The sequence below is a fragment of the Chiloscyllium punctatum genome, chromosome 7, assembly GCF_047496795.1.
Source record: "Chiloscyllium punctatum isolate Juve2018m chromosome 7, sChiPun1.3, whole genome shotgun sequence".
Classification (NCBI taxonomy): domain Eukaryota; kingdom Metazoa; phylum Chordata; class Chondrichthyes; order Orectolobiformes; family Hemiscylliidae; genus Chiloscyllium; species Chiloscyllium punctatum.
In genome coordinates, this window is record NC_092745.1 from 68674395 (window position 1) to 68692067 (window position 17673).

At 39.5% G+C, this 17673-nt stretch overlaps 1 protein-coding gene across 1 annotated transcript; it reads right to left on the reverse strand.

Annotated features, from left to right (window-relative positions):
• Positions 1-1968: 1968 nt before the first annotated feature.
• LOC140479773 (regulator of G-protein signaling 13-like) lies at positions 1969-5185 on the reverse strand. The gene is made up of 5 exons (XM_072573916.1): positions 4995-5185; positions 4156-4266; positions 3987-4048; positions 2875-3041; positions 1969-2581 (listed from the first exon to the last, which is right to left on the reverse strand). Exons 1-5 carry the CDS (start codon positions 5105-5107, stop codon positions 2396-2398), a joined length of 639 nt encoding a protein of 212 aa, XP_072430017.1. The 5' UTR covers positions 5108-5185; the 3' UTR covers positions 1969-2395.
• Between the last annotated feature and the right edge of the window lie 12488 nt (positions 5186-17673).

Consider the following 17673-nt stretch of genomic DNA (forward strand, 5'->3'; position numbering starts at 1 on the left):
TTCATTTGTTCTACCAGCTGATCTCTTCGTGACCCTGTTAATATATAGTTCCCTGTTGAGAGTTCTTATTAAATCAGTTTCCCCAACACTTTCATGGAGTGCATTCAAGATTTCAAAAACTCACTGTGCAAAGACAAAAGCTTTGTCTTTGGCCTTTTTGCCAATCACCTTAAGTTCATATCCTCTGCTTAACTGACTTTTCTGCTACCAGAAGGACTTTCTGCTTATATACTATTTAGGAATTTGAACACCTCATCAAGCCTCCCTGAAATCTTTACTGATGTGAAAAAAAAATCCCAGTTTCTTTAGCTGTTGTATCTTAAGCTTTTCATCGCCACCAAGTCATTGACAGATTTCCTAAAATGTGGTGCCCAGACCTGAACACAATAAGACAGTGTTTAAACATATCTTGGTTTTTGTAATCTACGCCTCTATGAGTCATGGATCCCAAGTCTTTTTAAACAGCCATCTGAACTTGTTCTAGCATTTTCAAAGATTCATCTATGCACATGCTCAAGTCTCTTTGTATCCACATTCTGTAGCACTGTACACTTAAACAAAAACAATGCACTGCAAACGCTGGCAGTGTAAAATAAAAGTAGAAAATGCTGGAGAAACTCAGCAGGACTGGTCACATCTGTGAAGACGGTTAACATTGAAATTATTATGAAATTGAGTTCCTCCACAGCATGGTGGCTCAGTGGTTAGCATTGCTGCCTCACAGCATCAGGGACCCAGGTTCAAATCCCGCCTTGGGTGACTGTCTGTATGGAGTTTGCACATTCTCCCTGTGTCTATGTGGGTTTCCTCCAGGTGCTCCGGTTTCCTCCTACAATCCAAAAATGTGCTGGTCAGGTGAATTGGCCATTCTAAATTGCCCATAGTGTTAGGTGCATTAGTTAGAGGGAAATGGGTCTGGGTGGGTTACTCTTCAGAGCGTTAATGTGGACTTGTTGGGCCGAAGGGCCTTTTCCACAATGCAGGGAATCTAATCTATTATCTGTCATTCAGATGAAACCATTTAGTTTAGGCTCCCTTCATTCTTCCAATCAAAAACAAAATGCATTCATAAAAAATCTTTCACAACCCAAAAGCATTTTATAACCAGTGAAAAATGTCTGAAGTGTATTCACTGTCATAATTTGGGGAAGAGATATCAATTCACACAAAGCAAGGCCCCACAAATGTTACTTGGATGGATAACCTGTTTCAATGAAGCAGAGTCTACATTTTTCCACAGATTTAATTAAATAGTAAGTTTGACATAGAACCAGAGGACTGCATAGTGCCTATGCTAACCATAAAAAGACAAGAAAATGGGTGCATTGTTGATTATTCACATAACTTTATTTGTTACTTTGATTAGTAATACACAATAGAATCTTTGAATATGAGTTGATTAAACAAATGTTCACAAGCTACTGCACAATTCTGACGACTGCAGTTTTTGGATTATAAATCACTGAACAATTTCTGCCCCTCTTAGAAGTAGCATAGTCTGGTTCAATATTTAGAGGTGGCTTTTCCATCATAAAGAATGTGTTGTCTTGTACAAAATAAAGACACAGATTATACATTGGATTTTGTGGCTTATCACACTGAGCTTTCATTTTCAATCTGAATTGCAAAAGTGATTAAAAATCTTCTACAGACTCCAAGATTGCTTGGCTCATATCACTTTAGATGGTATAAAAATGAGTATTAAGAGTAAGCCAATCAATCTTTTATAGTTACAAAGAAAATAAGTTTAATAAACTTAAATGATAGTGTTGCATGGTAAAGGGACAATGTAACAGAAACTCCAGATAATCAACTGTTTACATTGGCATACTTTTTACATTCTGTGTTGCCAGATTAACAAGATTGAGATATCCAACTGTGTCTACATTGTGATCTACATTGATGGAGGAATGGTATTCTGTGTGTTGTACAATTTTGAATGCAGATACCATTCTATTACAGCATGCATTCTCTTGCTTCCTTAATTTCCTATGCTATCTGGTTTCCCATTCATTTCAGACCATCTACTTAAGGATCTTTCTGGGCTACAAAACGTCTGTTAGCTTGGCGACTCTCCACCTTGTTTTGTTCCCTTTCTTACTGAGCAGATAATGGGCTCTGCTTGGCTGCCGTTTGCCAAGGCTTGAAGCGAATTGAGCCTCCTGCCCACGTGGTACACCTTGTTACTCTTCTCTCTTCAACTGTTGACAAGACTTCTTGATTCTTTCTGCCATACTTGCTAAATCCAAGTTTTAGTCTTTCTTTTTCCATGTTCCATTAGCGATAGGCATCACGCATCTTGGTGTCATTTGATTTCACACCAAATACTTCAGTCACAGCTGAAAACATATCTCAATAAGAGACCATCATTTGATCTGTGGAAGAGTAACAGCATTCATGTTTGGTGATGGTCATGGCTATTATTGAGTACGTTTTGGTAGATATCTGACTGCAGGAACCGATTGTAGCCATTATTTTCCATCAGACTATAGATTTTCTTCTGTGCAGCCTCAAAGCATGTGTAGGTTGGATGTTGAAGATTTTGAGTGATTGCCTCTTTGGTGTAGTAATCCAAATTGATCTGTTTTTAAAAAAAAATAAATTATTCATTGGTGATTGCCACACATCAAGTTACATTGAACTATTCTGCAGTAATTATTCACTGTCTGATGCTAGAGAAGCTCAGATCAATGATGATGGACCCCATTGCCTTGGTCCATTTTAAGTTAACTAATCATGGAGCAGAGGTGCCTCATGTGACATATGGAGACAGTACTATTGTGCATTCCATTGTCCTGGTTGATTACTTAGACATCTGTGTCCATATAGTGTTCAATGAAGTAAGCCTAGTAAAAAAAAAAGGGGAAACATTACCTCTTTTGGAGACATTGGTTCCACAAAATTGGCAAAGATCTTCTTTGCCTTGGAGGCCTGCTTTGCAGGTGACTTAATTTTCTTGTATTCCTCACAGGCTAGCCAGAACTCAATGTTTTCATCATTGTACTCTGATTTGAGGAAGGATTTGAAAGCAATCAGGCCATCTAGGGAAAATAATGGACAAACAGATATTACTTACTGATACAAATTCATTCCATTGTCACAATTATGTTACATGAAACTGTGCTAACCTGACTAATTTCTAATTTTTATTCTATTGAGGATTTATATATATTCCCAAAGTATTTGATTAATGCAGTATCAAATCTATACTGGATGCCAGTTAGCTTAGTTGGCTAAATTTCTGGCAGATGGATCAGATTAATTGCCAACAATATTGGGTTTGATCCTCTTGTGGCCTGCCTCCTTGCCCTGCCCATGGTACAAATCCCAGCGATTTGTTCTGACTTGGTGAATAATGTGCCAAGGACCAGTCTTCAGGCAACAAATTCAAGAAGAGAGTATCTTGTATAAGCTAATACTTCCTATCCAATTTCTACAGTTACCTGTAATTTTGACATATGCAACAAGACATGCAGAATATAGAACAATGTTATTATTCACAATGTTAAATATTTTGATGTTAATAACATGTTCTTTAAATTATTAGAGCTTCAATTAGTCTTCATGAAGCCAAATCGTACTCTTATGACAGATCATGTGTAAAAGTTAGTGCTGAGGGAGATTATTCGTGAACAACTGCTTTTGAATTTTCTCTGAATTTGTTGCAATTTTGAGTTTTCAGTCAACTATAAAATCAATTGTTTTCTTTAAGTAGATATGCAAATGTAATGAATTTTGATAAATAAGCAAATTCAAATCAAGTCATGTTGTGCTCATCTGTAATAATATTTTCAGTAGTTAGATTATAAAGGATTACAATCTATTGAAAAGTCACTGAAATGCTTTTTCTGATGACTGATTTTTAATAGGCACCTTTCATTTGGATATTTTTAAAGGGCATGCCAAGCTGCTTGTTGCATTTTGCCAAGAAAGGGATAGTCAGCCCTGTAAGTGGCCTTTTGCCAAAAGGCATCAAAGATGCTTACATTTATGAGCCAGTAAGTTGTCCAGAGAATCAGCCCACTTCAATACTTCTTCACGGGAAGGACTGTGGATAAAATAGAAATAAGATAAATACAAATGTCTTCGCCTGAGAATAGGCTACACTTGGATGGGGTTCAACAATGAAAGATGTAGGTAATCGTAGTAACTTACTTCAAAGTCAGCTTTCGTGATTCTGAATTGACTGCCTCTTGTCGAGAAGATTCAGTGGTTGTCTTGTTCTGATGCAAAAGGTGCAAACATCGGCTCTTCAGCCCTTTAATACTGTGAAAGAAAGGTATGAATATTAAGAGTGATGCAGGACAAGTCACAAGTGACACTATGTTTGAATTGACTGCACAGCATTAATTATCACTTTTCCCCAGATTATTAATTCCCAGCTCAACTTTGTGATCAAGGGTTATATCTTATTGTACATTTTAAAAAATGAGCAAATAGGCAAGTCAAAAAATTGTTTGATCCCAAGAGCAATGCAATATTTCCCTATTTTCTAAAATTTACTTTCCACCTGGTACCGAATAGCAGTATTCTAGCAATCAGATTAGGTTTTGTCTTTTTGATTAAGTTATTTTAAGTATAAAAATGTTGGCAAAATACAGAATTAAACTAGCGTCTTTTATAGGCTGCTAACATTGTACTTTACTGCACAGTTTTAATTATGCACAGAAACAGGAATGGTTATGCCCTATGTCTACCAGCCAAGTGTCCAGTATTTTTGCTGAGTGTCAGCAGGCTATCGAACGGTCATAACTGAACACATGACAGCCTTTCCAGCCGAACTGACCGGGCAGGAGCTTTCCAAGTACAAAAGTATTGAGCATGCAAAGGTTTTTCCGCAGCGTCCAGTTGAAAGACAATGCCTTATGCGATTGCCCAAGCGCCTAACACACACACACACACACACACACATATATATATATATATATACAAGCAACTTTATTGAGTCTGCATAACAGCTTACGTTGACGCTTCAAAGGTTAGTTATTACTTACAAGCTATGCTCCTTCATGTTTGCTGGCATCTTGTTTTCTTCCTTGCAGTGCTGGTACTCTTTCTTGTTTAGAGAATGTTCCTGATGAACAAGCAAGATCAGACCACTCTGCATGTTTTCTTTGCTGTAAGCTGCAACTCCGTTTTCACAATTATTCACCAATTACTCTCTCTGCCGAGATCTACTGTTCTGCCTTCACTCGTTGCCTGCCTCTCTCTATATATACATATACGGACTGACATTTAGCTAGTGGGCGTGGATTAGCTGTACCTGCTGTGATTTGGTATTGAATGGCAAGTAAGAACCAGATCCAAGATAATGGGCAGGGAACCCTTATTTAGTACATTGTTGACGTATGAACTTCAGCCGTACAGCCGTACTGTGTTTGAACTGCCTCAGGCGAAACAACATTAGGATTGCATGACAACAGCAACCAAGGATACAAGCCATATTTTTGGCTCATTGAGTGAAAGCAAGAATTGTGTCAATAAACAGCCACAGGAAATGAGATTAATAATGTTAGAGCATTAATATAATGAGAATTCTTTTAAAGATGTGATCCCATTTGCGCCACATTCTTTGACACTCGGGAGTGAATAAAATGCGCGGTTCACCATGTATCTTACGACATTACAGGTTCGCATTATCACAAAATTTGCTTTTGTTGCAATTTGTTTTTTTTAAAAAGGTAGGAACCAACTTCTCTTTGCTATCCCCTTGTACATACTGCAGAGGTATTAAGTTCACTTAAGTATTTTCAGATTTTTAAGAGAACAAACAAATCAAAACCTGAGTTGTTTGAATCCCACTTTATTATTTGTGTGAAATAATTTTCTACTTTTTAATTACCTAAGAGGTGAATTTTTGCACACTAGGCAATGTCGAAGTATCTACCAACAATGCTGCCTGTGATTTGGGGCAGTGGTGTAAATTAGGCTTGACTTTGAGATTTTCCTTTCAATTTATGGCTTAAGTTTCTTTTAGACAATTAAAGTTAATGCAAAACTTGTGAAGAAGCAATTCCAACAATATTATGGAGTTATACAGCACCGATACAGACTCTTTGGTCCAAATTGTCCATGCCAACCAGATATCCTAAACTGATCTAGTTTCATTTGCCAGCATTTAGCCCATGTTCCTCTAAATCCTTCCTATTCATGGAACCATTCAGAAGTCTTTTAAATGGTGTCATTCTACCAGCCTCCACCACCTCCTCTGGCAGCTCATTCCATACACACACCACCCTCTGCATGAAGAAGTTGTCCTCAGGTCCCTTTTAACTCTTTCCCCTCTCACCCTAAACCTATGCCCTCTAGTTTGGAATTGCCTGCCCTGGGAAAAAGACTTGTCTGTTTACCCTATCCATGCCCCTCATGATCTTATAAACCTCTATAAGGTCACCCCTCAGCCTCCGACACTCCAGGGAAAAGAACCCCCCCTATTCAGCCTCTTCCTCTGGCTCAGATCCTCCAATTCTGGCAACATCCTTGTAAATCTTTTTTGACCCCTTTCAAGTTTTACAATATCCTTCCAATGGGAGGGAGACCAGATATCTTTCTTAAAGCAAGGAGACCAAAATTAAATGCAGTATTCTAAAAGTGGTCTCACCAATGTCCTTATCCAACATGGTGAGACACCAGTGAGTTCACAAATGATTGCAGATCATCTTCTGCTGTTGTTAATCTCATCTAGGACTGATTGTGTTCATTCTGAGAGTTGGTGTTTCTTTCAGCGGATCTGAGTATTTGGACCACAGTTTACTATTCTGGTTATATGTTGAATCAAACAGTTTTTTTAAAGCACTCATTATGTTTGTGTCCTTGATGTCTCTGTAAACTGAGAAGGTTGGAAGCAGAAGACTTACAAATGGGAAACTCAGAGTGAATATCAACATCAAGATCTAACAGAGTTACTCTTTATTCATTGAGTCCATACAGTTACTTTTGTGCATTTCTTTGGTCTTTAATCACTTTGGTGTAGAATTTCTAAACAGATGGATGTGTGTTTTGTTTTGTGCTTATTGTCTGCAAAATTGGCGGCATGGTGGCTCAGTGGTTAGCACCAGAGTCCCAGGTTCAATTCCTGCCTCGGGTGACTGTCCGTGTGGAGTTTGCACATTCTCTCCATGTTTGCGTGGGTTTCCTCCGGATGCTTCGGTTTCCTCCCGCAGTCCAAAGATGTGCAGGTTTAGGTGAATTGGCCATGCTAAATTGCCCATTGTGTTAGTTGCGTTAGTCAGAGGGAAATGGGTCTGGGTGGGTTACTCTTCGGAGGGTCAGTGTGGACTTGTTGGGCTGAAGGGCCTGTTTCCACACTGTAGGGAATCTAATCTAATCTAATCTAAATTCAGGCTGAAGTATTGAAGGAGTGAAGCACTTTTGGAGGTCGCAACTTTGAGAACAACTATAAAACTGAGGCATTGTTGATCCTAATGGAGAATGTAAAGTCCTCAAAGCACTGTTATAAAGAAAAGCAGGCAGGTTTTCACCAAAGTCCAAGCCAAGCCATACCCCTAAACTAACAGCAGGAGGTATATCATTGTCGCATAGGAGTTTGTTGTGCACAATTTGGCAGCTGTGTTTCCTACTTTACAATAATGATTATATTTGGCTGGAAAGTACATAGTCACCATCTTGAGATCAAGAAGACCACTAGGAAAGTTTTAAGCATTTTACACGAATGATAATACAGGAACATGGAAGCTTTGTGAGTAAGGTTTGGTAAATGATTCATTAATTTATAGCAATGGAGGCACTGGGCATTCTGAGCAAACACCTGTCCAAAGGTCAAAAGCAATCTCATGATTTTTAAATTGAGCATCCAGTGGTTTCCAACTGTAACTTCTAGAGATCTTGAACACGAGTGATATATTTTGAGTTGTTTGCATGTCAGGGAAAACTTCAGTTCCCAAAGGGTGATGAGAATGGGGGAACTTGACACCACAGTGAGTGGTTGAATTGAATTGTCAGTGCGTGATTAATGGGGAAGTCAGTTAAGCACATGATACATGTACATGGAACTTTGCACTGACTTTGAGGCAGTGTCCCATGCTGTGCAGCCATCTCTTAATGTCCTTGGCAGCAGTCCCAGAGAAAACAGTCAACAGGGAAAAAGAAAAGTGCCCCAGTTTCCTACCACAGAGCAACAATGTGCAGGTTAGGTAGATTGACCATGGGAAATGCAGGGTTATGGGAATAGGGGCGAGGGGAGGTCTAATTGGGAATGCTCTTCAGAGGGTCAGCATGGACTCGATGGGCTGAATGGCCTGCTTCTACACTTTAGGGATTCCACAATTTTATGATTCTATGAAAGATCATCTTGAAATTAACTGGTATCTGGTTAAAATTGGTTGTTGACCTATTGAGGCTGAAACCTCTACTTGCCCCCAAATATGACTTGGAGAGGCAGGAATTGAAAACAGGCAGAAGTGAGGTCTGCAGATGCTGGAGATTACAGTCAAGAGTGTGTTGCTGGAAAAGCACAACAGGTCAGGAAGCATCCGAGGCCTCATTCCTGATGAAGGGCTTTCACCCAAAGCGTTGATTTTCCTGCTCCTCGGATGTTGCCTGACCTACTGTGCTTTTCCAGCAACACACTCTCGATAGGAATTGCAAACAGTCAGGCATGGGGTTTGTAATGTCAGGTGTACTTCAGCAATTGAGGGTACAGGCTGAAAATCAAAGCCTTAATCCCTAAAAACACAAAGTACATTTTGGATTCATGGAAATGCTTTATCAAGGTATAGGTGAAGTGGAAAGAATGGATGTTTTAATGACATAGGGTGGAACATTAAGGTTGATAGAGTCCAATTTTCAATTGCTCTGAGCTCTATGGATTTCTGTGTAAACCTGAGGCCTGTACAACTCAGAAAAATAACAGCAATGTCCATGACTGGCTGTTTCGTTCCCTGCAGGGAGTGATATCATGTGAAAATATTGCTGTTGATAGGTGAGAATAAGAATAGTGGAATGTTTATATAATATGTACCAATAGCAAATAGAACAATGCTGCTCATTTACTTCCATGACTGAGGTTCAGTTGTTTACTTCCAACTCACAAGGTTTTGGATGGGAGTCTCATTCCTGGGCTTGAACACAAGAATCATGGCTGACAATCTAGTGCAGTACTGTTAGAGGCGGTGCCTTTCAGGCGAGATGTTAAATGAGACCCCAAGAAGAGCAAGGAAGTTTTCCCCAGTATCCTGACCAATATTTACTCCTCAACTATTATGACAGGAAAAGAGTGGATTATCTGGTCACTGTCATCTAGTTGCTTGTGGGGCTTTGTTCTGTACGTTTTAGCTGTCACATTTCCTACATTACAACAGTAGCTACGCTTCAATAAAAAAACAATTCATTGGTTGTAAAGTGATTGGATATGTCCACTTGTCATTAAAATGCAACATAGTGTTCTCTTTAGATACCATCGGCCCTCTGGCACTTTGCCCATCTTTGGCAAACTTAGCACTGAATATGGATCAGTAGTTTTACAATGAGTAATCAACATGGGCTGAGCTGAATCCTGATCTTGTCGGCTGCACCTACAAATACATTCGGCTGGTTTACCACCTCCCAGCTGTGCTTAGGAACTCCGACGTATGGTAACCTGTGCCTTGTCACACTGGCTGAGATCACAAGTAAATTATTTTCAAAGCTGGGAAATTGAATGGTCAGACCATGTGCACCCAAACTGAACTGCTTCCTTTTCCATGATGTGTACAATGCTGTAATACTCAGCAGTGGTATGAACTGAGAGCTGACGAGTGTAATCTAATCTAATCTAACTATGTGAAATAGGAAATAGTGGTGAGGTCAATTCAGGTTGTGTGTGTAGGATGTCTATAAGATTGTTCAAACTTGATCCTAAACCTGAAAGGCAATGCATGTCGATGAGAGATCGTCCTGTAATTATAAAGGTTTAGCAATTTAATGTTATGCCTTGCACAAAAGAGTTTAAGTCTAGAGTGCTAAACTGTTGTAATGTGATTGTACTCATGCGGAATGATTTAAAAACAAAAGAGGTGTGGCTCGAATTCTACACATAGTCAGTTCCTAATCTTTCCGGAGTCCTTTAAAGGAGATGTCTGTGATTTGGAGGTATTTCCCTTCAGGGACGTAAGACAGGTAGCGAGTCAATCATGATTGGCCATAGCTTGGGCAGAAGGGAATGGAACATAATGTTGATGAGAAAGTATAACACAATGGGATGGGAAATTGGGGAAGAGAAGGGAAAAAATAAACTGAAAGTGAGCTTTCCATGCATTGTGAAAGGGTTGGATTGTTGGTTTCCTTCTTAAGATAGAAGATTAGAAAATAAAATAAGCCTTGGATATAGATAATGCTATTCACAATCTTGAAGTTCCAATTGCAGTACTCTACAATTGAACCTGCAGGGACATTGTAGTATTTGCACTTTTCTGCACTGCAGAGTTTCTGTCGTACTCTCTTGGTCTATTTAAAGTCTTAACATTGTTTCTACATTGATGTCTCACATTGAATACAAATACATAAGGTAAGCAGCAAAGATCCTTCCGCTAGCATAGGGTAATTTAAAACTAGAGGAGCATAACTTTAAGTGAGATGGGAAAGATTTAAAAGGGACCTAAGGGACAGTTTTTTTCACACAGAGTGTTGTGCATATATGGAATAAACTGTCAGAGGAAGTGGTAGATACAGGTACAATTACAACATTTAAACGGCATTTGGATAGGAATATGAATAGGAAGGGTTTAGAGGGATAATAGTCAAATGGGACTAGTTTTGTTGGGGAAACCAGTTCGGTGTTGATGAGTTGGGCTGAAGGCTCAGTTTCCGTGCTGTATGACTCTATGACAATCAAAAGACACTACAGCCAATGTCATATGGCTGAAATGTAGTTCCAACAAGAACAAAGATGTAACTTGGCTGAAGTGAAATGGGCACTACCTGTCAGATCTTTCATGTGTGTCTGGACTGTGTGCACCACCGCATGTTGTTCTCCAAGTGGTTGTGGGTGCTAAAATACTGTGTCACACATCTCCTTCTGGAATGTGCCTTTGCAAAGAAAGTCTGGAGAAAAATGCAGGTTTTTATTGACATCTGCCTCAAGCAGCTCCATGATGTAGGACTCTGCATTCTAAGGGCTGTTCCCCAGTATGCACAGCATGCCTGGAAGACCATCATGAAAGATGCTCTTTGATCTGCTTGAAGCCTGTTGGTCTTCCAGTGTAAAGTGTTGACCTTGACTGAGTGTTGCAGACTGGCACATTCCAAGTTCCAGGACTACGTGCTGAGAAATGCACTAAAGCTTGAGGTAGCTGCTACCAAGGTGTAGTGGGGAAGGGCCAGCGTCTAAGGCCTTTCCACCAAAGAATAACCACAATCCATTCAGTTGTCAAACCAGCTTGTTGTCTGAAAATGTATATAAATAGTATCCTGCAAGAGTAAAAAATACCTTTGATTGCAACTGTAGGAAAGCCCTGAGGGATGTCAAATTCCAATTTGTTTGATTTTTTTCCTCTGTAAAGACTATATATAGAACAATTTTAGTACCTTGTGCATGTCATAAAGATAATATTTTTATGAACAAAGTATGGTTTTGCAATAAAAATAATATAGTTGAAATTTGGAAAGCATAACCATTAATAAGCTCAGCAAACTCCCACAAACAGCAGTATGATAATGACTAGAATATCTGTCATTTTTAGTGATGTCAAATCACACATGAATATTGACCAGAACACTAGTGATAATTCCTCTGCCGTTCTTCTAGATAATGCCATAAGATCTTTCATATCCACCTGAGCAGGCTGGTGAGATCTCAATTGAACATCTCATCTGAAAAGTGACACCTTTCACAGAGCAGAATCACTTAGTTGAACTTGTTTATTATTAACTAGATAAAGACTCCCAGATTGCTTTCAGCTTCATCCTCCTTTTATCACATTCTGCTCATTGACTGCATGCTAAAAGCTTCTTGAAGAATTATTTTCAATAGGAAAAGAATACAGAACACAAGACAAAGCGTTTACAGAGAAACAGAAGTGTAAATGTGAAGCATTTCTAAAGTTGCCCAAACCAACTTGCTTTAGCTGTGGCAGCTCCCTTATGGATTGCAGTTACTCTTCATAATGTCTAGAAAGAAACCTGGGAAAGAGTAAGAATTTTTCTATCATGCTACAGAGGGAAGGTTTCTCTCACATTTAAAAAGAAAAAGATACACCGCAAGATTTTTTGAACAATATTATAAAACCTCCTCTTAACTGTCTCTTCAAAGAGATCAATCCCAGCTTCACCCACTTTCCCCCGTAATTGAAGTCTATCGTTCTCCAGAAATATTCTGGTAAATCTTTATTGCACTCAGTCATGTCTCTCCCACAGTGTGGTTCCCAGAAATGGATGCTGTTCTACAGTTCAGGGTCAGGGTGTGACTTGGAAAAATTATTGTCTCAATGAATAGAGTTTGAAATATCTTCTTGGATTCAATAAGAGCAAAGTCAGAGGATTAGTTCACCACCTTCATCAGAAAGATCTCAACTTGCTGTAATTTTATATATTTACATGCATTTGTATAAAAATTCTATGTCTTACAAGCTCTTATTATCTTTTATAAGCTTTCAGTTGGTGTGGTTTGGGGAATGGTGGGCATGAGAATGAGACAGCCGACCCCGGAAAATGGTGTAATGGTAGACATTTCACTTTTCCTGCTGTATCTAATGGCCTCCCTGAGTGGCCATTCCAATCACACTTGACTCCGACTGCCACACCCTTCAATCCCTTAGACCAACCCCCCAAATCAAACCATCCTCATGAGGCCTCCAATCCAAAACCACCAAGGCCTCTGTTCTTCACCATCTCTCCCAGCCCTACCTTCAATTCTTTCTCCCACACCCCATGTTATTTCTTGCCTTCCTGGACCTGGACTTGTGACCCCCACCCCTGCACCTCCCCTTTTACCAGGAACCTGGAATGCCAAGATTGGACATTTGTCCCCAGTTCATCTCCCCATCGTCGACCAATGAAATGTCCTAGCTTCTGAAAAAGGGCCACTGGACCTGAAACGTTATGTTGACTTTCTCTCCACAGATGCTGCCAGACCTGCTGAGTTTTGCCAACAATTGCTGCTTTTGTTTCTTATAGTATCAGCTTCTCATGGGGTCTTCCCTCAAAACTCAAAACTTCCCTCCTTCCAAGCCTGTGAACCAGTCTTGTTACCGAGAGGAGTGTGTCAGTGATATCACGTGCATGGTGTAGGTTAAATTTCTACATTATATGGTGTACTGCTGATCTCTGCATTTCTACTGTTCTACCAACAACTCCACTCGCTGATGAGTCTTTATTTCTCATACCTAAAGTCGACAGGGATAAAAACACCCAGTGTGATAAATTGAAATGAACTTCCTCTAATCTTCTGTTTTAATAAAGCTGTCAACCGTTTAATTTACCCATTCTAATATTTTTTTAACATTGTGCTGAGGGAAATTATACTTCTTAAATCATCCATTACCAATGTTGTTTAGTTCAATTTTTATCTCAAATGAATCTACTTATGCTCTCAAGTTACCTGTAATTAATCCAATAGAACATGACGAGACTGTCAATATTTATTCAACAAACACAATCAATATGAATTTGGATCAGAAATGTAATGGTCTACTGTCCTCTATGCAGTAGTGATTTTGAACACTGGTATGTATTACTTTACAGTTCTCTGTTTGTTATATACCTGTCCGGATGAAAACTTCCCTAAACTATTATTAAACTCTTATAGTCAACTGATACATCCTGCTTTCTCATGCAAACTTGTGACATCTGCCGCGTTGCCAGATTCCACATACACAATGAAGTAATAGCATGTAAGTAGCATTGGAGGAATGCTGAACTTACCAGTCATCCAGTCATTAGCTGACTGACTTTGCACTAGTGTGGCTTCTGAGACAATATATCAGTGCCCAAGTATAGACCAAAGCCACAATGGGAATCCTTTGTAACTTTGCAAGATGCCATTAATGACAAAAGATAGCTGTCAAATCTGGGCTGTCTCCATAAGGCAGAAACAAAAGGCACAGATCTCTGATATTAAGGAAGGTGGTACATTTACAGAAGATGTTGATGTGCTATTTGAATGGCAGAATAATACTTTTAAAAAGTCCAAACTTTAACGACTGCCTCAGGCTAGGACTGAAAATACTTGACACTGACACCTTGTGGTCCAAGTATTCATCTGTCCAGCACGAATGTCCCTCATTGAGCACAAAACTGTGCTGCAAGGAGAGAGTGAAGTGCACAGGAAATATTCATACTTACTGTGGCTAATGATGAAATACCTGAAGCAATATGGTATGTGGCCAACTTACTGTGATACTAATGCAAAACAGTATTACGTATTTATGTAGTTATGTATTTTGATTAAAACTGATGGAAGAAATCCAGCTTACAGGAATGTGAGTAGAGTGACTCTCAATAGCTTGACAATGAAATAAGCTCATGTGACACTAACTTGCGTGGTTTGCAGACCCCACTGAGGTTGGCACTGACAGTCGGCGGAGCCCTGAAAATGCAATTTCCAAAGTTAACCAATTATACTTCCAAGCTAGACAACTAGTTAGGGCTTTAGGAGTGAGTAATGGAGGCTGAACGATACTTTCCAATTGGCTTCCAGTTTTTTGAGAGAATGGGATCTCAGTTTAACTTACTGCATCCGGGGCAGGCCGGGGAGCTACCGCTCTGGGCAGGCCGAGAGACTGATCCTTTCTACCTGAAGCTAGGGAGACATAAAGGCTGCCCTGGAGAGGGAATATCCACCATCAACCCTGACAGTGACTGTTCCTGTTATTAAGAAAAGTGACTGAGATGGCATCTCCTGTTGAGAAATCCCCTCAGTTTCTTATAAATTACTGCAACTTGTGTATCCCTGATTGATCGTCCAGCTTTGGGAGCCTCCCCACCACACTATAATGGGATAGGGAACCTGTCTCTGAGCACCCCAGTCAAAATCACAATGAATGTCTGCTTCTCCCTTCTGTTTCCCATTCCTTTGCAAATGAAAATTCAGCTCATGATCTTATGGATACAGTCCAGTATAAACATCTTTTTCAATTATCATTTACCTGCTATGTTTATTAGTGTATTTTTGAACAACAAAGGAATCACAAGGTTTCCTGAAAAGGAGCACATGTACAATAAATTGCACCATTAGTTGTTCTGAGATACAGCCTATTCAATGAACTGAGCAATAACAGAAGGTAAGTAATCTGCCCTAACCTTGCTATTCTGGATGTCACGTTAACCAACCAACCAAAAATGTTCAGACATGATCTTATCATTTTAACTTGCTAATCACAAGAAAGTCAAAAACATCCTGCTTTTCTTATTTCCTGGCACTGAATTGCTTTTATGAGAATTCAGCTTGAAAAGACCACTATGAAAGCTGACTGAATGTTTGCGTACTTTTCATGATGAACAGTTTCCAGCCACGCATGCAAGTCATTTAGAAATCTGCAGCTGTAGAACAAAACTAGAAAATGCCTCTCCTCTCTAAAGGATGTTAATCCCAATTATGGTCATTGCAAGCGTGCTTCAGTGGGTGGCTTGGAGCTTAGAGAATCTGCTAACACGTGGAATGAATCCATCGCTCCAAGCAAAGAAACAAACCAAGCAAAAAGAAAATATCAGCTCTTTGGTTTGCAAGCTGGAATGTCACAACTCTGTGCATGGTCTTGACAGAGACTTGCCCCTGGTTGATAATAGGGTCAAAGTGGCTGAAGATGATGTGGCTGAATATTGACATAGCTCTCAGAGCTGAGGCTAGCCCAGAATGGATCACTGAGAAGACACAATAAATATTAATTTGACAAGGAAAATGTTCACATGACATGCCTGAGCAAAGCTTATGCCTTGTTGTTATCAACTCATTACTCTCTACGATAAAACTCTCTCTATTTAACGCTGTAGCCAAATAGGGTCAGTTAACTGCATGAATATTTATGCCCTCAATGATTTGCTACATCACAAAGATGAAAGGCCATTTCTGTCAGAAGATTGACGCTGATATAGCAGAATGCTGAAGTCAGAAGACCTTTATCTGTGGAGGGATTTCAACCTAAGACTGGGCACAGACTATGAGGCACTGTCCTCCTGTCTCAAACGTCATAGCCTGAGAAAGATAAACAAGGACCATTTTGGATCGGGTGTAAACCTTGAATTCATGTCATTTAAAGCAGAAAAGATACATTTATTTCAAGATTATCCATTCTAACTTCTTAGATAAGAACCAATCATTCCCTGACTTGAATGAACAGGTGCTCCCCAGAGTTCCCACACAGAATACAGGTGAAGTAGAACATTTTGAAACACCAAGTATAATATCATTCTCATTATATGAGAAGCAAGACAGGAAAAAATGAAGACTACCTTGAAGCTAATATCTCTGCAGCTAATCTCTCATTAAAACCAAACAATTTGGTCTCATTAATTACAGGAGACCTCTGAATGAGCTAAATGTGGATGCATTAATCCCTGCTTGAAGTAAAATCCAACAGACTGCGAGATGATGTGCCAATGACTACTGGTTACGATTTTACTTGTGTGTCCAAACGTCCTTTCCCATATGGAATTCCAGGGGCACATGTATGAAGGCATCAGACAGGCAATAGATTCATCAGTGAAGAAAATGACTCAATTGAAAATGGGCAGAGGATTCATCACCAAATGCTATAAACAGTTTGAAAGGTGAATAAAGGATTACCTTGGTACTTTTAGGAGAGCGCAGTCTTAAGGAAGCTTGGGACACTATTCAGAACCAAAAAAAAGCTTTGATATTGAACCTACAATGGAGGAACTTTACAAAATTGTTGTTGGTCTTGTCATGGTCAAGGCTCCAGGTTCTGATATTATATTGCCTGAACTCTACAATCAGTGGAAACTGGATGTCTGTAGCATCTGCACAAACTTCACCATCTAGGGAGGGAACAGTGCTTTTAATATGTTTATTGTAAAGATTGTGACCCTGCACAAGGATAAGATTTCAAGGATTGCAGTATTTATCATTAATGCTCCTAATGAGCTTCATGGAAAATGTGTTTTCTCATGTTGTCCATGTTAGATTGTAGATTCTGACTGAACACACATAACTGAAATCCCAACATACCGTCAGAACTTGAAATTGTACAATTGGCACAATCTTCTCAGGTTAAATCCAGCTCCCCCAGCCGTATCTGACAATTTTCAACTTACAGTACATTCCAGCACCTTTTTGATGATGGTGCAAATCATTCCTCAATGTGAGAGAAATCTGCTAAGTCTTTGGTATGCTTCTTTGTGTGGGGAGTTTCATTGATTAATGAAGTGCTAACTGTAGTAAAAATAAGCTTTAATTTCGAATTTCTTTGGAGCATTACGCAACTTTTTTCTATCTCTACTTACTTGCTGCTGAAACCCTCAACCTTACTCTCTTTCCCTCTAGTCTTGACAGTATGAGTCTCCATCATTCTACCCTGCATGAACATGATATCATCCAATTCTCTGTTGCCCTTGTCTAACACATAGCAATTCCTGTTCCCTTAACAACCCTGTGCATGCTGGCCCCAATCAAGCCACATTTTGATCTCAAAATTGCGAAATCCTTCTGGTCCTTGCCCTGCCATATCTCTGGAACCTCCTCCAAACCCACAGCCTTTGAGATATCTGTGCTCCTTTAATTCT